General features: G+C 39.3%; 1 protein-coding gene across 5 annotated transcripts in view; it reads right to left on the bottom strand.

Annotated features, from left to right (window-relative positions):
• The window catches only part of GRIK2 (glutamate ionotropic receptor kainate type subunit 2), a 304,612-nt gene that overhangs the window by 110,762 nt on the left and 171,966 nt on the right, over positions 1-21,884 (bottom strand). For all 5 annotated transcript variants that reach the window (XM_038760909.1, XM_038760908.1, XM_038760911.1 and 2 more), the window contains exons 8-9: positions 6,894-7,037; positions 4,534-4,641 (exon numbers count right to left, since the gene is read on the bottom strand). In XM_038760909.1, the coding sequence (XP_038616837.1) occupies positions 4,534-4,641; positions 6,894-7,037 (252 nt within the window). The remainder of the gene's footprint in view (positions 1-4,533; positions 4,642-6,893; positions 7,038-21,884) is intronic.

Here is a 21,884-nt window from a genome sequence, read left to right as displayed (position 1 = left end):
GTGATCTCCTTCTCCCTTTCTATGACACATAGAAAGTGCTTAATAAATAATACAATTGTTACTGTCCATGATACAGTTGTGTCACAAGTGGTATCTCAGTTTTATCTTTGGCATTCCTGAGTTTAACCCCACAAGTCTGCTTACATATGACTCCTGTTTTTACACAGTTACTTATTTAGCCAATACATTTTTTGGGGTATTTTGTATGGAATCTTAGTTCTGACTTCTTAAGGAATGTCCGAGAACCGTATGTAATGGTTCATCTTACCTCTTTTTACTCTAACTGTATCCCTCCCTTATTTATTTAATGTAATTACTCAATATTTAAACCAATTCAAGCCCATCTTTGCTTTTAGAGCTACACAGTGCACTTTCAGGACTAAAATGAGTTCCAATTTCAGATCATCTTTACTGAAGATAAATCAGAATGATATCTTTTATGTCCTTTGTTTCTGGTGAGTTTAGAACATGGTAGAAGCTGAAACTATAAGGTGTTAATTTAGGCATCTCCAAATAACATGATTACAGACCCAAACAACATGAAGAAAATACGAAAACAAACAGTCCACGACCAGAGCAACTGGTATAATAGAGTCCATCAAAATTCTCACTATCACCTCATATTTACATGAACTAGCAAAATCTCCACAGGGGGAGAAAATGCAGCTTTCTCCCACAAAACAGACTGAAGGAGGGGAAAAAAATCATTTCTGAAACTAGACATTGTTTTGACTGCAAGTCTGACAAATCTATCTGCTCTCAATGAGAAGCATCAGTGTCATTTTCCATAAAATAACACCTGAAGAGAGAATGGGAGAACATATATTGCAGATGTGTATGTCAAACACACTGTGTTTTTCCCTTCAAATAATAGTGATGAAAGCACTTGAGCTTTTTTAAGGCAGGAAGCATAAAAGCCTGCAGGACGGAGAGTGCAGGGAATTTAAGACTCCTGCTTTCCCTCCAGTTCTCTCCTGCCCACACGCATTACCTCCTCTGTATTTTTTATCTGCATCCTGCTTCTTTCCTCCTCCTTCTCAGTTTTTTAAGCCCCCAGCCACCCAAAAGGTATCTTAAAATCAAAGTCAGAATGAGAAAAATTATTTAGGAAAACTGCTCTATTCAATATCAGGTGAGATTCTAATTATTTTTAACCAAAGACACATTATGCAATTATTTGATGATTAAAACACTGGTTTTTATTTTTCCTCCTTAAAAACCTTCACCCTCCACCAGATTCTTCTTCCTACATATTGGCGTTCTTCACCCACTACTTGTTTCTCAATCTCTTTGATCCTTTCAAGCTAACTTTCTCATTAGGTCTCACTCTGGTTCCTCTGACCTCTAGTCACATTCCCTCCCTCCCTCAAATGAGCTCATCCATTACCCTCCTCATCTTCAATTTCCTCCTAAAATCCCTCCTCCCTTAGAAAGTCTTCCTCAATGAATTCTCAAAACGCTAGATGAAATCATGTCATTCCCAACATCTATCCTGAGTACTGATGTACCTACTTTAGCCCTTATCGATCATTTTGTCTACATACTCTACTCATTTTTTCTAGACTGTGAGCCCACTGTTGGGCTTGTACTTCCCAAGCGCTTAGTACAGTGCTCTGAACACAGTAAGCGCTCAATAAATACGATTGATTGATTTTTTCACATGCATATTCATCCATTCATCTTTCCATTTCCTTGATATTATCAGTTGTACATTTATTCTTTCTCTTAGTACCCCTGATTTGTAAAGAATTTATATCTGCTTATCTCCCCATTAGACTGCAGAGGGCAGAGACTGTCTCTATTTTTATTGTGCACATTCAAGCTTTGGTACAGTGGTTTGCACTCAATAGGCCCTCAACAAATGCTGTTTTGTTTCTTATGGATTAAAACATTCATATATCTTACATGAAAAAATTACTATGCTTTCATTTATATGTTCTTTAACAAAATTACTGTTTTTGTACAGTCTCTCTACAAGGAAACAAAGATTCAAAAAAAACAAACAAACCACATCGAGCTATTAGTAAAAGCTACCTATTAACAATATTGACAGCTTTTCTTCCAAGGATGAAAGACTGAAGAAGATTACCTCTGAACTCAAACCCACCATGCTAAATTTGTTTAGCTCAAATATTTTCATTTCAAAACAGCAAGAACTGAAATGGTTTTAGTAACACAGCATCCTGGAAAATAATTCCCCAGAGGGAAATTTGCAGTGAAATCAAACCAAGCTCCTTGTTATATCTATAATTAAAATCCAATGAGTTTCCAAAGTTATCTGAGCCACCTACACAAGCTGAAGACAATATCAAAATGAAAATTAAGAGGAAGATGGAAACTGCAAGGCATTTCTGAGGGAAAGTGAACCTTGGACTGCAGAAGAGCGATCCTGGCCTAAAATGGATCTGTCATATCTTCTCAGAAGCCAGGCCTATGGCTCAAACCTTTTCTGCAATTTAACAGTTCTCCTCCCACTAAAACCAACTGCTCATCCCTCTGCTAAACCTCCTCCTCCTTCCTTTTTGAGCTTGGTGAAGATCAATACCACCACCATAGCCACGTGGAAGAAACTCAGGACTGCAAGTCAGGAAACCACGTTTTTACTCTCAGCTCCACCACTTTCCTTGTCTGTAACCATGAACAAGTCACTGAACTTCCCTGTGCCTCAGCTTCCTCTTCTATAAAATAGGGATTAAATAGCTGTTCAACCTCCTTCTTAAACTGAGAGACCTATGTGGGACAGGGACTCTGCCCTATCTGATTAACCCTTATCAACTCCAGAATTTAGATCACTACTTAAGACATAGTAAGTGCTTAACAATACCACAATAATAATAATAAAAGTAATAATTATTATTTCAGGAGCTCATAACCCCAGCACCATATTGGACTCCACCATGTCTTTCACCTCCAACATTCAAACTGTCTCTCAATCCTGCTGGGTTTTCCTCTTTAATATTTCCCCAATCCATTTCTTCCTCTTGATACTTTTAACTACCTCCTTGGATCAAGCCCTTTTCACCTCCTAGCCGAAGAATCAACCAAAGCACCACTGCAGAATATTCTAGTACTATTCCAGGTCAATTCCAGATGAAGTCCAAGAAGCTCATCCCATTAATTGATTGGACACATTCTATAGTAACCCCTTGGGAGACAACAACAGGAAAGGACACACTTTTCCTTCCTCCAGGAGCTCATAATCTTGAGGACCCTGTCAATTTAGTGTCCTCCATGATTTCTAGACTGGGCAGGGGCTACTACACAGGGGAAGTTAAACTGCAGTAGTTCACTGTTCACAACAACCAAAGATCTTCCACATTTTCAGATTCCTGGTGAGACTTCTGATCCCTTCAGATAAAATGTTTCTTTACCAATTATCATTTTTCCTTCCTTCACCCACCAAGTTAAGAACCTCCAGTTCTGCCAGAACATGTGTTTTCGCTCCACGCTTTGGTCAGAACACCTGTCAGGGAGTAAGGGAATGTTCTTCCAACAGTGCAAGCCTGTTTGAATACAGAACCTCATATTAGAAAAAATGGTGAAGAAATAGGTTTGGGCATGTAGGCCAGCATCAGACATGGTAAACACTGCAGCACGCTATCCATAATGTATGGTTTTTGCAAGAGCATAACACCCACAATTTAAGAGAATTGGGTGGCTTGAGATTTTAAACACTTAGAAAACTTTGACTGAGTGCATTTTGAACACAATTAGAATTAAATTCAAGTAGCCAACATACACACTGTCAATGCCCACAAGCACACTAGTCATCCTACATATTACTTACACCTTTCGAAAAGGAAACAAATCTTCCACCACATTGTGTTTTAGAAAACTGAAATGTTTTAAATTTACACCAAACTGACCTTTGTTAAATCATCTGAGGTGCTGAATTGGCAAATAATGTTAGTACTCTGCAAATAGTAAGCATTCAATAAATACCACTGATTGACTGAATAATTACAACTACAAGCTTTAAACAGACTGGCCCATGAAGGACAGAGAATGTTTACAACTTGATTAACTTGTATCTACTCCAGCACTTAGAAGAGTACTCAAAACATAGTAAGTGCTTAACAAATACCACAATTCTTAATTATTAATGGTTCAATCATGGAAAAATGTTTTCTTATTTCCCTGGATCACATGAAACAGGTTCTTGACATATCTATACAAATACCTATTATAATCGTATCTATTTCACTATAACCTATTAAAATGGTACCATGAACTTAAGTCTAATCAAGATGCCATAATCTCAAAATCAGCAGATAAACATTTTGCATTGTATTTGAGCTGATTTGTGGGAAGCTATGCCCCTTGTTCTCTGTCAATTCGCTAACTTAAACATCATAAACCAAAGAGACATTTTGTTGTGTTTTTCATTAAATTGAACATTTCCTCATGAGATTTTGAGATAGTCCCTAGACTTGATAGGAGGTGACCAGAATGCTGGATGAACAGCTTTCTCTTTTAGGAAAGGGTTAGAATCATCTTAGAGTTTCAGAAAAATAGGCAGAGAACCTCAGTTACCTTTTCGAGACCCTCCTCCTTGAGGCTGATTACATCTAAATCAAAGTCTGTCCTCAAACCATTGGATTTGTTGAAAGTTATTCTGCCTGTGAGGCCTTCCCAGTGGGCCTAAGAAAAAAACAGATAATTTCCATGAATAAGGGAGGAGAATGAACACATTCATTTCTGTCCAAATAGAAACATTAATAATTCATTGAATTTTAATAATTCCTTGTGGCTAATTAAAAAAAAACATTTTGGTTCTCTTGTGAAATTCCCAGGGTTTTGGATAATTAAACCTCTTTTTTAGTCTTCATATAATTTCTTAAAGCCCAGCCATGTTAACAACAACAACAGAAATAAAAAACCCCAAAAATCACTTGTACAAGTACAACAAAGTAATATTTTCCCACTGGTTTCCAATATATTCCCAAAACTGAATACTAGTCTGACAAGGTTTCAGGGAATAAGCTGCTTTTTATAACATTAATTTATTTTTCTGCAAAGTAATAACTCACAAGAGTCAAGTAAAAACCTAAGTCAATGACACTGAAGAAATAAATATCAAAGAACCCCAAAATGCATTTACAGAACTTGACCTTTAAGGGTCAAAACTCTAGTTTTCCTCTTAGAACCATCTACCCACAGGAATAACAAAACTGCCACCACACTTTTCCCCCATGGAAATTTTCTCCTCACTCTATCCTGGTTTATTGGAAGACTAATAATAATAATTGTGAAATTTGTTAAGTGCTTACTCTGTGCCAAGCACAGTACTGAGCTCTAGAGTACATACAAGATAATCAGGTCCCGCATGGGCTCACAGTCTAAGAAGGAGGGAAGACCAGGTATTGAATCCCCATTTTGCAGATGAGGTAACTGAGGCACAGAGAGGTTAAGTGACTTGCCTAAGGTCACACAGCAGAAGAGTGGTAGAGCTGGGATTATTCATTCATTCAATCGCATTTAGAACTCATTCCTCTGACTCCCAGGCTCTTACTCTTTCCACGAGGCCAAGCTGCTTCTCCAAATTGACAAATGGCTCAGTTGGTCTATCAAATCAATCAATCAGAGGTATTTATTGAACATTTAGTGTACACAGAGAATTGAACTCAGTGCTTAGAAGAATACAATAGAGTTGGTAGGCATAACCTCTGATCTCAAGGAATTTTTCTTAAGGGAGAATTTAGGACTTGTTGTAGTGGTGTAGAGTCATTGTAGAGAGCTTTACGAAGTACAGTTTGCCCATAGCATGTCTTTTCAAATGCCTTCTGTGGGAAATTTGGGACAAATCTTCCAAAAGCATGTGTCTGTCTGAGAAGATGTGATGTGACATCAGAAGAATTGGTTTGAGCTTGTGTTCAGCACTAGTAGAGGCATTAATACTCAAACGCAAGTTTTTCTTTAGGCAAGGTTCTCCAATAAGTTCTGCTTATCAGACAATTGGCTAGACTGGATCTGTGTTAAATAAGTGTTCATTTATTCATTCATTCATTCTTACTGTGTGCAGAGCAATGTACTAAGTGTTTGGTAAAGTACAATACGACAATAAGCAGTGACACTCCCTGTCCACAATGACCTCACAGTTTAGAGTTGTCCAGTCCATCCTCCTAGGAAGTGTGGTTCTATTTCTAAAGAACCTTACATTACATGAAACTCACAATGTGGCACTCACAACGTGTTCAATGCACTGTGCATGTGCAAAACTCTTCCTTCTGATCCTGGATCATGTTTTAAAATGACAATACATAATGGAATTCACTGTGCTAAGCACTGAGAAGGAAGAGAGAAGCCAGAGTCCCTGTTCCACAGTCTAAAATGGGACAGGTATATCCAGAGACTACCAGGCAATACATTTGAATACTTCCATTATGGGCACTCATTAACCTAAATTATTCATAGCAACACTCTAGATTTAACTTTAAAACAAGAAAAATGATATCAATGTGAAAACATAGTTTACAAATTTTAGTGCCAAGTATACCAATTGGTAACAACTAAGGCTCCACAAAATTAAAACAACAAATACAAAGCTACAGAGAGCAGAGCCAAAAAAACCCCACATAGAATAAAGCTCTGGTACTTCACACATTTTCCACTCACTTTGTTTACACCACCACAGATGTTCTGAGGAAGATCTGTCACCAAAACATCCCATTTATTTAAGATGTGCTTTTCCCCACCCTTTCGTGTTTTGCTGCCTGTTCACTGTTTAAAACAGAGACAGGAGCAAGAATATCCAAATCGAAAGGCTGTGTGTACTGTTACAGAGGGAACAAGAAGAGAAGTCCCACTTGCTAAAATAAAATGTCATGGAGAATCAAACCAGATTGGGGAGGGGAAAAGCCGGCTGGAAGGTGTTTTGTTAATTAGTGACATACTTCTTTAATGAGGCTCATGAAGCGCGTCCCAAAGCGCCAGGGTTTGTGCCGATTACACTGTAATGAGCTGACAGTCATCTGTGGGAACTGCTGGACGGCCACGGAGACCACGTGCACAGCATCGTACATTAAAGCTGCATCCGTCTGAAATGAAAAAAAGACCATTCGAGTGAGTACCATATGGCCGCATATGACAGTCCAGGGGAAAGGTCAGAGGAATACAGGGGATGTATTTTTATATTACTTACTCTTCTTCATGAGGGTTGAGATGGGGAAGGGTTGAGAACCATAGGAGAGTATGGATTCATCAAACTCACCCATTAGGGAGAGGCTAGACAAGCAGCTTTTTTTTTTTAACAACTTCATATGGGAATCCATTTATCTAAAACTCTGTTCTCCTGGCCAGCCTGCAAACCTATATATTTTGTATGTACATAAAAAAGATACATAGTCTGAAAGTACTTTGAGAGGTACACAAATCACACTATGCATATAAAAGCTAATAAGCACACAGTTCTCTTGTGCAAGAGATTAGAAGAATCCTCATGTAAGAACCTGTGAAGATGAAAATTGGCATTTTCCTCCACTCATTATTAAAAGTCATCAATCCAACTGTGAGTTGGATTTTCAAGTCATGGTATATTTAGTAATCTCCATTCATGAAACCACCTTAATCCACCCGACAGTTGTTCACATTTTCCAAATAAATAAGATATAATTTAATTAAAAGGACTATGAATTCTAATGCTTTTCTGGTCCATGCAAATGAATCTCCTCTTTAGAGAGAGAACAAGAGTCATTTAGAGTGAATCATGTCCAATCCATCAGTCCACAAACGTTGGTACATTTGACAAATAGGCGCAAACTATTCTAACTCAATGGAGAAGGCCTCCAGGTTTAGCTGCTGGCTGTGAACTTTGTACCATCTGTTCACCAGAGCTTAGAGAAAAAAGCTAGTCCCCCTTTCATCCACATAATTAGCGAGCTGTGAAATGAGCTTCCTTATAGGCAGAAACCCTGGCGATTACAGTGTTTGTCACCATACAATCAATGCAAAATGAACACATATACTATTTCATGAAAATGAATCTCAATGTGCTTTACAACCTAACGTTTGGAAGTACTTTTTCTGCCACAGAGCAAATCAAATGCCTCCATAGAAAATAAATGTGTCTTTTTTAAAGCATCAATGAATCAATCAATGGTATTTAATGAGTGCTTAGGATGTGGAAAGCAGTATACTAAGCACTTGGAAGAGAAGAATACAATGGAGTTGGTAGACACAATCCCTCCCTCAAGGAATTTATAATCTATTTTCAGATGTCTCCTGGAAATAAAGCCTAGGTTTTCAAACTCTAGTTTACATTCGGCAGCTGACTTGTCACATGATTTCCATCCTCCTAGGACTCATTCAGTGATAGTGGGAAATTTTGATTTTTAGATACACACACAATCAGGATTGCGCCATCCAGAAAAGCCACCTGATGACAATGTATGGGGGAGATAGCAGAGGTAATGGATGAAGCTCATGGAATATGTACAGGGGAGAAACTGGTAGTGAGGATACGTGTTGGTACCAATGCCACAGAAGATGGGAGGTCCCAGAAACCAAATGGAAGCTTGGAAGCAGGAGACTGGAGCCCAGGAACTCCAATTTAGTGCTCTTGAAAATTCTGCAGAATACCAGTATGTAGATGAGACTGAGGACAAGGATTTTGCTGCAGTAGGAACTGAGAGAGATTCTGAAACAAGTGGGATTTATCAAGAGTTACAGTTCCACCAGAACCACAATCAACCAATCACTAGCACTTCTTGAACACATACTGAAGGCTAAGCACTGTATTAAGCATGCATGTGTATATGCATGTGTATGTGTGAGTAGAACTGAGGCAAGACACACGGTACATAGCTATTCTATTGATTTTATTTTGTTAGTATGTTTGGTTTTGTTCTCTGTCTCCCCCTTTTAGACTGTGAGCCCACTGTTGGGTAGGGACTGTCTCTATATGTTGCCAATTTGTACTTCCCAAGCGCTTAGTACAGTGCTCTGCACATAGTAAGCGCTCAATAAATACGGTTGATGATGATGATGACCTTCAGTCTAATGGGGGAGGCAAACAAACAAAAACTACCATTAGAGGGAGCAGTAAGAACGGCAAGGATATTGCAGGAAGCAATATAAATATATTCAGATTCTCATTTCACTTCCTAGATCTTGCATTTTACAATTAGAGAATCCGAAGTTTTTGTTTTTGGATGGAAGTCCAGAAGACTTCCGTTATTCAGGGAATGTAAATAGAGAAGCTTTAAGTTCCCAACTCATTTTTACCACAAAAAGCTCTCTCAAGCAAAACATTTGAATTCCACTGAGAATCACAAATAAGTTGTCTAGAAAAAGAAATTCTAATGCTCATGAAGAAATAACAGTTTGAGCCCTATACAGCACATCTACAGGGGAATGCTCCACTCCCCAGCTGAAATGTCTCTCCCTGGACAGAATTAATAATGTATCTGAATTTTTTTTTAAATCAATTTGGTCTCCTTAAGGAGTCCTTACAACACAGTTATAGACAGTTAAAAAATTGAACTAAAAAACTGGACACAAAAAACTTGAAAAAAACAGAAAACTGAAAAATGTGAGAAGTTTCTCACAGTGGTGTATACCTTCAATCTCCATCTTAAAATCCTGTGGACAAGCTATTTGACTGGATGTGCCGCTTGGAAATTTCCAATTACACATAACCTCCTACAGTCCACATACCAGGCTCATTTATTTCTTTGTAGATGCCTGGAGCCTTTCTGCTTTGCAAAGCCACACGACAGCATCTTTCATTTCCTCCTCGCCCCCACCTTTACAGTTAATTGGGCTGAGCACAAAATTGTGCATGTTCAAATATTTCCTGACTTTATCATGTATCTGGTCATTCTCCACAATCTTTAATGAAGTTTCTCCAATATTGATATTGTGATACACTACCTTTGAACTTGCAAATAGAAAAATCATCATCTTCAACCACAACAGACATTCACTGACAGTCCGACTGCCCAGTCACACTGGGCATTCCAATTTGACAAAACCTTATCTCCTCCAAGAAGCCTTCCCTGATTAATTCTTGCCACCTGTTGAATCAACTTAACACTAGTGGAAAGAACACAGGCCTGGGAGCCAGAGGACCTGGGTTATAATCCTGACTCTGCCACTTGTCTGCTGTGTGACACGGGCAAGTCACTTCTTTGTGCCTCAATTTCCTCATCATAAAATGGGAATCAAATCCTATTCTCTCTACTTAGACTGTGAGCCCACTGTGGGAATGGAACTGTGTTCTACTTGAATGTCTTGTATCTACCCCAGTGCTTAGGAGTGTGCTTGGTGCATAGTAAGCACTTACCAAATGTCATAATATTATTAGCACTTGTATATTTTATCCTAGGTACTTCCTTATGTTTTTATACACACGTATAATTATTTATTCAGCTCCCTTATCCTGATACATGTATACAACTTCCTGTTATATTCTTGGTCTTCCTTCCACTCTATTTGTGAATAAACTGTCTTCCTCTCTCCCAGTTAAACTGTAAGATCCTGGTATGCAAAGAATTTGAAAATCAACACTAGTTTGCTCTCCCGGCACTTAGTACTATGACTAACACTCAGTAGGTGCTCAAATGCTGTTTTATTAATGGCATTTAAGGGCTTACTATGTGCCAAGCACTGTACTAAGTGATGGGGTAGATACAAGAGGTTGGACACAGTCCCTATCCCACATAGGACTCACTGTCTAAATCAACATTTTGCAAGTAAAGTAACTGAGGTCCAGAGAAGTTAAGTGACTTGTCCAAGGTCACACAGAAGACAAGTGTCAGAAGCAGGATTAGAACCCAGGTCCTCTGACTCTCTGCTACTTCTCTATGGAGGCCCCAGCAAGATATGAACTCATGACTCTTGGTTTACATGACCAGTGCTCTAACCTTTGAGATACAGAGCCACCTTTGATGATGAGGATTAGAAATTGTTTCTGCCCTCAACCAGTTTAAAGGCAGTTGGGTAGGTTTGGTGTCAGGACAGAACACTCTATTAATAATGAATTAATCAATGGGACTTATTGATTAGTGTATACACAGTGCTATATGAAGCACTTTAGAGAGTACAGTATATAGACATGATTCCTGCCCTCAAGTAGTTTACAGTCAAAGGAGCTTACAGTTAAATAAAATATTTGTGTTAGATACAAGTTCTAGTTTTAAGAAAACCTGTCTCTCAAACTGATGCTTTAGAATGCTGAGAAGCTGCATGGCTCAGTGGAAAGAGCCCGGGCTTTGGAGTCAGAGGTCATAGGTTCGAATCCCGACTCCGCCACATGTCTGCTGTGTGACCTTGGGCAAGTCACAACTTCTCTGAGTCTCAGTTACCTCATCTGTAAAATGGGGATGAAGACTATGAGCCCCACGTGGGACAACTTGATCAGCTTGTATCCCCCCCCAGTACTTAGAACAGTGCTCTGCACATAGTAAGCACTTAACAAATGCCAACATTATTATTATTAATGCCAATGATAATAATCGGGTCTCTGTTAAGCACTCACTGTGTGTTTTAAGCACTGTACTAAACACTGTGGTGTATACCAGATAATCAAGTCCCTACATGGAATTCACCAAATTAAACATAGAAAATCATTCCCACCACTTCAACCCCCCATTGTCTCTTTTTTAAAAAACATTTAGGAGAATGTAGTAGTTGCTTCACGAGTTTAGGATAGTTCTTATCCCTCTGGTGGGATTATTCATCATTCCATCCCAATAAGTATATATAAAAATAAAAAAGTTATGTAATATGTGATTGTAATGCCATCATTTGTATTTGTTGAACCCTTCACGGTGTCTTCCTAGGATTCTGAGAACAGCTGGATTTTTTTCTTTAGGGCTGATTTTGATTTCTGGAGTCCTCAGAAGTGTTTATTTTAAGGATGCAACTCTATTTGTTTTGGTTTAAAATATTTCCCATCAGAAGGCTATTTTTAAGGCTAAGGAGAAGCAGAGAATGGAGAAGGATTCTGGGTAGTATCAATGAGGGGTCCCTCTCAAGGTGTTTTGATCTGCATCTTCTTCTGTTACAGATAGGTCTATCCTGCCTATTACTGTTTCAAGTTTCAGTGATCTAGTGCTAATTCCAAGAAGATAGCTACTCTATTTTACAGCCTCACAAATTAAATTAATTCCTAATTCATGCTTTCAAAGTTGTTTTCTTTTTCCAATAGAAATCTCCAAATGCAACCAATCCTCAGACAGAAAAATCCCTTTTTTGTTGCTGGATGTTCCAAACTTCTTTAGACATTCAGATGCAAATTCTTAGGTACCTGAATGTTATTAAAGCCTCATGTTGAAAACCACGTTGCTGAAACCTAAATCACTGAATGATAGTTTAGGAAGCAGGTAAAAATGGCAACCAGTTTTCAATTAAAAGTTTTACCTTACCAATGGATTTATTATTTTGTCTAATTAGATTTTTTACTAAGACTAGCCCATTGAGTTACTTATCCTCTCTTAAAGATGTTTCATGAAGCACTTGCAAAATCTCTGCAGTACACTACCTTTATTGACAAAAGTGTTAATGCACTTCCCATTCCTGGGACCGAATGCCTTAATAATTTAGGTCCTGTTAGGTCTTGTCTGCTTTTAACTTCATTTGGAACCATGATTGATTTAAAGGGCAGTCGATCCGGAGGGGAAGTATTCTTTACACTTCCAGCAGGTCTCCAATAAATCCAATTATCTTGGAAATCAGAGCTTGGAGAAATTAGTTTCATATTTTTTTTCCAGATCCATCAATATTATTTCTACTGTAACTTAAAATGCATTAATATAGATTTTTGGTTTGATGATCTGAAGTTCTGTATGGTGCAGGAGTGGGGGCATGTGAAACCATATGGGGCAAACAGGGAAGACTATGATTTAAAGAATAGCAGATGGGAAATCATGGAATCAAGCATTCAAATACTGATTTTCCCACTAAACCCTACAGTCAATGTGCTGCAGGCAGTCACATAATCCGATACTTTTCCCTTCTTCAAGTAATTTCCTCATCTGTACAATAGAACAACAGTACAAAAGCATGGTAGAGCACAGTCCTGGGAGTCAGAAGGTAATGGGTTCTAATCACAGTGCCTCCACTTGTCTGCTGTGTTACCTTGAGCAAGTCACTTAACTTCTCTTTGCCTCTGTCCCTCATCTATAAAATGGGGATTAAGAGTGTGAGCCTTATGTGGGACAGGGACTGAGTCCAACTTGGTTATCTGGTATCTACCCCGGCGCTTAGAAAAGTACCTGGCACACAGTAAGCATTTAACGAACACCATAATTATTAATCATTAAAAATCAGAAAACATTGTAGAATAGAAAAATCATAATATACTTCTTCACATTTTCACTATATATGAAGTTACTTTTAAATAGAAAAGTAACCGTCCCTGTTTAAAGATAGCAGTAACGGTGGGGAGATGCTACCCATGGGTGCAAATGATGCTGAAAATATCAATAAGGGATCCATCTTCCACTCCTCATTGTTTCCAAATAAGAACAGACATGACACATGAGGACAGATACTCACTGTGCTAGTAGGTTTGACTCACAGTGATCCTGTCTCCGTTATAGACTTGACCTCCTTCCATCCCTATCACCACAAAGCTTTTGCTCGCGGTGAGTCAGCCCTCTCTCTATTGCTGCCTACTAGGCTGGTTGGTCTGTTGCAGTGATTTCCCAGCAGACCACAGCTACATTGCACTTTTTGAGGCTAGACTTCAACATGACACATGAGTATTTTCATGGATTTTCATCAAAAACACAGAGCTCAAAACTTCCCCCGAATCCAGCATTCAGCAAATAGACTGAAGGAGAAAGAACACTGAATTGATAAGATATTAGTGGACAGAGCATGTGGTCGACATAGCATCAAACTTGAAACTAGGGTGAAGAAATTCAAAGAACACTCAGTTTTGCCATAACACTTTGTTTTCAATACACATTTTTCAGAAAGAATGCAATGAGAAGCGATGTGGGCTAGTGAAAAGAGCATAGATGTACGACCGGGGTTCGAATTCCAGTTCCATCATTTGTCTGCTGTGTTCCCCATATTATAGATGAGGTAAATGAGGCACAGAGAAGTGACTTGTTCAAGGTCATGCAGCAGACAAATGGAGAGAAGAAGCGTGGCTCAGTGGAAAGGGCACAGGCTTTGGATCAGAGGTCATGGGTTCAAATCCCAACTCCGCCACTTGTCAGCTGTGTGACTTTGGGCAAGTCACTTAACTTCTCTGTGCCTCAGTTCCCTCATCTGTAAAATGGTGATTAAGACTGTGAGCCCCATGTGGGACAACCTGATCACCTTGTAACCTCCCCAGTGCTTAGAACAGCGCTTTGCACATAGTAAGCACTTAATAAATGCCATTATTATTATTATTATTATTAAATGGCAGAGCCGGAATTAGAATCTAGGTCCTCTGATTCCCAGGCCCCTCTAGACTGTAAACTCATTGTGGGCAGGGAATGAGTCTGTTACATGGTTATACTGTACTCTCCCAAGTGATTAGTACAGTGCTCTGCACACAGTATGCACTCAATCAATCAATCAATCGTATTTATTGAGCGCTTACTGTGTGCAGAACACTGTACAAGTGCTTGGGAAATACAAGTTGGCAACATATGGAGACGGTCCCTACCCAACAGTGGGCTCAAAGCCACTGACTGACTGATGGTTTGGCCATGACTCAGCAGCATCAATCAGAGCTGAACGGGATGTGCTTCCCCTCCTACTGATCCTAAAAGTTATTGTTGTCATCAGCAGGATATTGTGAAAAGAATAGGAATTCTCCAAAAATTTCTATCAGGCACTTAGAGGGAAAGAAAACAAATTAAGAATGTGAGTGATTTGGAAAGATCCAGTAAAGATGTACCTTTCGTCTGCTCTCACACACCAGGTGGATTGACCTAATGGCCTTTTCCGCTCTGCAATCAGCAACTTTGGGGGTGGGGGAGGTTCAAACTTGCATGCACTTGAGGCAACTCGAGAGCAGAGACCAGGTCTTCTTTGGGACCCCACATCGGGCCTGGTACGGGACTCTGACCACAAGGGTGCTCAACACACATGGATGAAGATGATTCAGATGAGGATGATGGTGGTGACCGTGATCTGATGAGATGAAGAACAAGACATCACATGGAAACCAAAGTAAGAAAGAAAATCCTGCATCTACGGTAGGGAATTCTTTGGGACACCCCAGAATCCCTTCCCCCAACCCATTAATTTCTCAGAACTAGAGCTGCTTTTTTCAAAACCGGAGAAAGGATGTGAAATGTATATTCATATAGAATGAAGTTTGGGATTTTACTCTGGCAGTTAAAGCTCAAGGAAACAATCCCCAGAAAGGTGTTCCAGGAAGCAGAACACCATATACGGAGAACAGTAATATGTTACCTGGTATGCCGAAGTAATATGCCATCAGAAGCAGCAACAATGACAACCATCATCAAGTTTTCCTAAGCAATTTTGACTGATATGAAAAGGTAGAATTCCATCAGTCCTTGTTCCTTTGAATTATTTACAGTTTAAATGTCTTACAATTACCAGTTTATCCATAATCCAAGAACACTACTAAGTAAGCTTTAGGAAGATAATCTCCTAATTTGGAAGTTTGACAGTTACAGCAAAGTGCATCTCTTCAGTGCGATTATTCTGCTTAAATCTTTAAGATCATTACAGCAGAGGAATAAAATGAACAAGAAAGAGCAGGGAAAAAAAAGATTCCCCCATTTCATCAGGTAAAAGTACATCCAATGCATTTTTCCCTCGTCACACATCCCACAATCTCCCCTAAAACCCTATTTTGCTGATTAAATTTTTACAGTTTTATGAACTGTTAAATTGCGTTGTATGCTTGCTAAAATTGGTGTTCTCTCATTCCAGATTCCTAACTCCATCTGAGGCATATTAACAAATAGTAGAGGTTTTGTTTGTACCAATGGATAGTCTTCCATTGGGAAGAAATATATGAATTATCAATCAACCATCTATAATGTGCACTTCTTTTTCCAATATGCTAAAAGTACACAGCCCTTGGAAATCAGAAAGTCCTAGGTTCTTATCCCAGCTCTTCCAGTAGCTACTGTGCGATTCTGGAAGTCACTTTTCCCAATTTAAAAATGAGTAAACAAGCTCAGAGAGGTTAAGATACCTGCAGTCCTTTCTCCCTTTTAACGGTGAGACTTGAAGCACTGCATCCAATACAATTACCTTGTAACTACTACACCTCCCACAGTTTTGGCACTTAGTAAACACCAAATACTATTATTGTACATAAACTATTGTAAAAAATATATAGTACTTCAAATGGATAGTAATCACTACATCATACAATTTGGGATTAGTTAAAAAAAGCACAGTAATTTCAATGTTCACGTTATAGAGTTCCAACAGGCTTATACAGCACACTTGACATCTTAAAGAGGCATAATCATCCTTTTAAAAACTAACAAAACACTGTTAGTTCTTACTGCCAGAGGAACACTTGCATTTATTATTCAAATACACATTATATGTATCAAAATTATATTTCTGGTGGCTGCACTGAACGAAATCTATTTTGGAGCTGCTGCACTAGACTCATTATGAAACTATACTGTGAAATGGCATGCTCTTCTTCCTTACTTCAGGGGGGAATGCCAAATTTCAAGAAGAAAATTCAGCTTTCATGGGGCTGGTAAACATCATGAATAAGAGACTTTATAGTCTAGTTAAGGATCAAATATTATAGGAAGAGAATATTATAGGAGGCCATTCTGGGCTCAGGAAGCTACAGTATCAGAATGCACTGCCTGGTGTTTACTGAGTTCACTGAGTTCAGTGTTTAAACATTTGGAAAGAGCACAGACTAAGGTCAGAAGTAAATGCTTCTAACTGCTTTTTCATAGAAGTATCGAAGTCAGAATTTAAATAAAGTGACTATTTTCGGGATCAGGTTCTTTCAAATCTAACAGTCGCTATCATCATTGGCCCAGGAACCTCCAGATGTCTGGGGGAAGAGGAAGCTACCGGGCTCAGGACCTCCTCAGGGTGAGAATAGATGGCAATTATACTCATTTCTGCAAAGCATGGATTTTCACTATAATAATAATAATGTTGGTATTTGTTAAACACTTACTATGTGCCAAGCACTGGGGTCGATACAAGGTACTCAGGTTATCCCACTTGGTGCTCACAGTCTCTATCCCCATTTTACAGATGAGAGAATGGCGGCCCAGAGAATTTAAGTGACTTGCCCAAGGTCACACAGCTGACAAGTGGCAGAGCTGGGATTAGAACCCATGACCAAGAGGCTGCCAAGCCCGTGCTCTTTCCACTGAGCCACGCTGCTTCTGCTTTTTAGCTAGAATGCTGTGAGGTAAGTGAGAATTGTTCTTATGATTGCATGGGACATTCTGGGCTCAGGAAGCTACAGCATCAGAATGCACTGCCTGGAGAATGTAAATTCCTTGTGGGCAGGAACTGTGTCCACCAACTCTGTGGGATTGTATATTGCCAAGCACTTAGTGCAGTGTTCTGCCTGGCACATAGAGCTTAACAAATACCCTTAAAAATAGTGACTAAATGAATATCATTGACTGACAGACTGACGCATGTGGCATCAAATGGGTGAGCGCTATCGCACAACTTTTCCTTAATGCAAGGTTTCACAACAAAGCAATCGCCACATTATAGCGGGACATGTGGAATAGACCATTAGGTTTGTCTTCAGGATTATGCTCCCTTCATCTTGGAAGCTGATCATCTTGAGTCGTTTATATACTTGTATTTCAAAACAAGTTTGCTTGCTCCACTAAAAACTGCAAATTGAAAAAATTTTGCTCCAAAGATTTATTTCAAACACCTAGAGTTTGGACTTTTGAATTGCATGTCATTAATCAAGGGTATTTACTGAACACTTACTCTTTGCACAGCACAGTACTAAGCACTAAAACTGCAAACTGGAAAAATTTTGCTCCAAAGATTTATTTCAAACACCTAGAATTTGGGTTTTTGAATTGCATGTCATTAATCAATAGTATTTACTGAACACTTACTCTTTGCACAGCACAGTACTAAGCACTTGGGAGAGTGCAATAGTAGATGCAAACCTTACCCTCAAGGAGCACACAGTCTAGCAGGTTTCATGTTTCCTTGGAAACCATTTTAATGCTTTTTAGGAAGAAACATGTTGAAGTGCTGGTCTAAACCCCAGGACTCACTTTCCAAAATAACGCCATTCACCATAGCATTTCTATTTGTGAATGATGCACTGAGGTGATTTTTAAAGTACTCTGATTCAGGGTGGCAGAAATTCAATAACTGAAGACAACTTGACATCATTTGGCTTTCAAATGTCTTTCTTTCCCTTGTTTCAGATTGACACTCCACAAATCAGCAGCTCACCTGTCCATCTTTTAACTTCAGCAGCCAAAAGAAAATCAGCTCCCAATAGAGGGGTAATCACTGGACTTCTAGCCTTTATATGCTAGTCACTACCAGGAGAGATTTTTCAGCAGTGAAAATAACTAAGGACAATACACCACGAATGTGTACAAGAGAAAAATGATGAGGATGGGCAGAGAGAAGATTCTTATACTTGCTAGGAAAAAAGCATTTCAGTGAAAGTGACTGATAAATAATAACTATCATTATTATTATAATATTAATAATAATAAGGTTTATGGTCTTGGTTAAGTCCTTGCTCTGTGCCAAGCCCTGTACTAAATGCTGGGATAGAAAAAGCCAATCTGGTTGGACACAATCCATGTCCCACATGGGGCTCAGAGTCTTAACTCCCTTTTTTCAGATGAGATAACAGACACAGAGAAGTTAAGTGAATAGCCCAAGGTCACAAAGCCGACAAGTGACATAGCTGGGATTAGAATCCAGGTCCTTCTGACTCTTAGGTCCCTACTCTATCCAATAGGTCATAATAATAATGATAACAATAATTGTAATTATAATAATGGTATTTGTTAAGCGCTTACAATGTGTCAAGCCCTGTTCTAAACGCTGGGGTAGATACAGGGTAATCAGGTTGTCCCACGTGGGGCTCACAGTCTTAATCCCTATTTTACAGATGAGGTAACAGGCACAGAGAAGTTAAGTGACTTGCCCAAAGTCACACAGCTGACAAGTGGCGGAGTCGGGATTAGAACCCATGACCTCTGACTCCCAAGCCCGGGCTCTTTCCACTCAGCGACACATGCTGCTTCTAGGTTTTATTTAATGAATGACTTGGTGCAAGTCACCTTCATTCACTTAGCCTCTTGGGGCCTCAGTTTCCCCACCTGTAAAATGGAGATGATTGACTTTGGGCCCCACGTGGGTCAGGAACTGGGTTTGATCTCATGACCTTGCATCCTCATGGACACTTAAATACCTTTAAAATAAAATGACATAAATATAATATCCTGTATCTGCCCTTAGCACAGGGCAATCAATGAATACTACCATTATTATTTCATATGATCAGTATCTTATTTGAGGCATTGTTTGTGTTGTCTAATTGGGAAGTTATGTTGGAGGAATAAAGGGAAATATGAACATTAATCAATATTCATTTCTCCTGTTAAGTGGCAGAAACTGGAGCCTAGTATACTGAATTCAATTTCTGGCTGTGCTCCTGACTAACTGGTACTTAAATCTCCCTTACTTCATCTTGCCTGTTTAGGGAACAATTACACCACGCACTCTGCGTAGGGTAATTAATGTTTCATAAACCTCATTCCTCAGATGAAACACACTACAGAAATGCTAGTCAGTAATATATTTTTTCAAACCAGACTTAACATTTGTTCTAGTCCCAGCCCCCACCACACATTTACCAGCCGTATGGCAAATGCAATTCAGATGACAGAAGAAATTACTCCCAAACCAGGGTTGTGGATTATATTTTCTTCAAATGATTTTAGGCATGATGCCTAAGTAATTAGCATGGTGGCTTTAATAACATGGTCTCTTGATTGATTTATCCAAGAAATACAGTGCCCAACGCAAATCTGAAACTCCTGTTCTCTGTAGAGAATGGCGACCTTCTGGTTGCACAGCCTCAATCGGTGTGTTTCACATCATGCTCCTGATGTAATCCCTTGCAGATCAATCCTGTGACTCTTTAGCTCTCTGTACAGTTTCTAGAGCTAAGGTGGTAATAATAATAATAAAACAATATTTATAAAGTGCTTAGTATAGATCAAGTAATAATAATAACAATGATGTTAAGTGCTTACTATGTGCCAAGCACTGTTCTACTTACCGTGCTAATCACTAATAATAAATAATAGTAATAATTGTGGTATTTGTTAAGAACGGTGCTTGGCACATAGTAAGCGCTTAACAAATACTATCATTATTACTAAGTGCTAACTATGTGCCAGGCACTATACTAATATATGGGGTGGTTACAAGCAAAACAGGTTGGACACAGTCCCTGTCCCACGTGGGACTCACAGTTTCAATCTGCATTTTACAGATGAAGTAACAGCCACAGTGAAGTGACTTGCCTAAGGTCACACAGCAGACAAGTGGACGAACCAGGATTAGAACCCATGACCTTCTAGTTCCCGGGCCTGTGCTCTATCCACTATGCCATAATGGGCTGGATTCAAGACAATCAAATCAGACACAGTCCCAGTCCCATATGGGGTTCATAGTTTAAGAGGGAGGCCAAACAGATATTATAGCACCTTTTTACTTAAGAGAATACTGGGGCCCAGAGTGGTTAAGTGACTTGCCCATGATCCCACAGGGGCCAATGGCTGAGCTGGGATTAGAATCCAGATCTCCAACTCTCAGGTCCATGCTTTTTCCATCAAATCCTACTGCCTGCCACTGTAGTCTTACAAACATTTTTGAAAAAATAAAATATTTATGAGGGTTTAATCCAAATTCACGGAGCACAGCTGTGTGAAAATATTATTACCAGAATGCATATGTAATAACTTGTGGTCATCTGAAGTCAGCCCAGAGGCATGTCTGACTTTAATAACTGTGGTTCTTTAGCCAAAAGAATTCCAAGCTCTCCAGTGTGTGGCCTTGGTCTGGAAAAGAGCCTTGGTTTCTGGCTGAGGGCGCCTGACACATTGTCCCATTTCTCAATTCAACTTTCACCTTGGATCATTATGCACCCCATGGAACTTTCCCATGACATAAAAGGAATTATTTTGTTCAAGGAATGAGGAACATATTCAGGCATTGAATCGTTTGAGTGCTGTTTATAATCAATATTAAGAATGACCATCATTTTAGTATTTGTTAAACAATTCTCGCATCATCAGAAAAAGACCTTTGGGACACCCAAAAAGACACTGGTACAAAATAGTCCGTGGCTGGAAGGAGACTAGAAAGTTGAAGGGACAGAGCTAGAAGCCAGTAACAAACATCTTAGCACCCTCTTGGCAGCCTCCTAAGTGCTTAGTACAGGGTTCTGCAAAAAGTAAGTGCTCAATAAGTAGCACTGATTGTTTGATTAACAAGCAGCCCCTTGTACCCTCCTTGAGGACAGGGATCGTCTACCAACTGTGATATCGTACTTTCCCCAAGCCCTTAGTACAGGGCTCTCTGCACACAATAAGGGCTCAATAAACACAACTGATTGGTTTTCAACAGTTCTAACTGACTTCCAATTGTGAAAGAGTAAAGATGAGGACCACTGAAGAGTTATATGACACAATCCCAGGCTTGTAAAAAGAAAGGACGAAAACTACTGGTACTTAAATTCAGAAGGGAAGGATGAAAGCTCAGCTGGGAGTTATTTGGGGGTTTCGTGGAGGGTTCCCACAAGATGGCTTGTCCCTGCCCCCATCCCTACCTGGGGGTCCCCGCTGAAACCACAGGAGCAATTTCGAGACTCACCATCTGGGTAATTTTAAGTGGTCCCAAACACCCATTTGGGGTAAATGAACAGTGATTTTCTCATTTAAACCATGACTGTCACA

The sequence above is a fragment of the Tachyglossus aculeatus genome, chromosome 19 (genome assembly GCF_015852505.1).
Source record: "Tachyglossus aculeatus isolate mTacAcu1 chromosome 19, mTacAcu1.pri, whole genome shotgun sequence".
NCBI lineage: Eukaryota > Metazoa > Chordata > Mammalia > Monotremata > Tachyglossidae > Tachyglossus > Tachyglossus aculeatus.
Note: the sequence above shows the minus strand (reverse complement) of the source record. Positions and strands in the feature narration are given on the sequence as shown.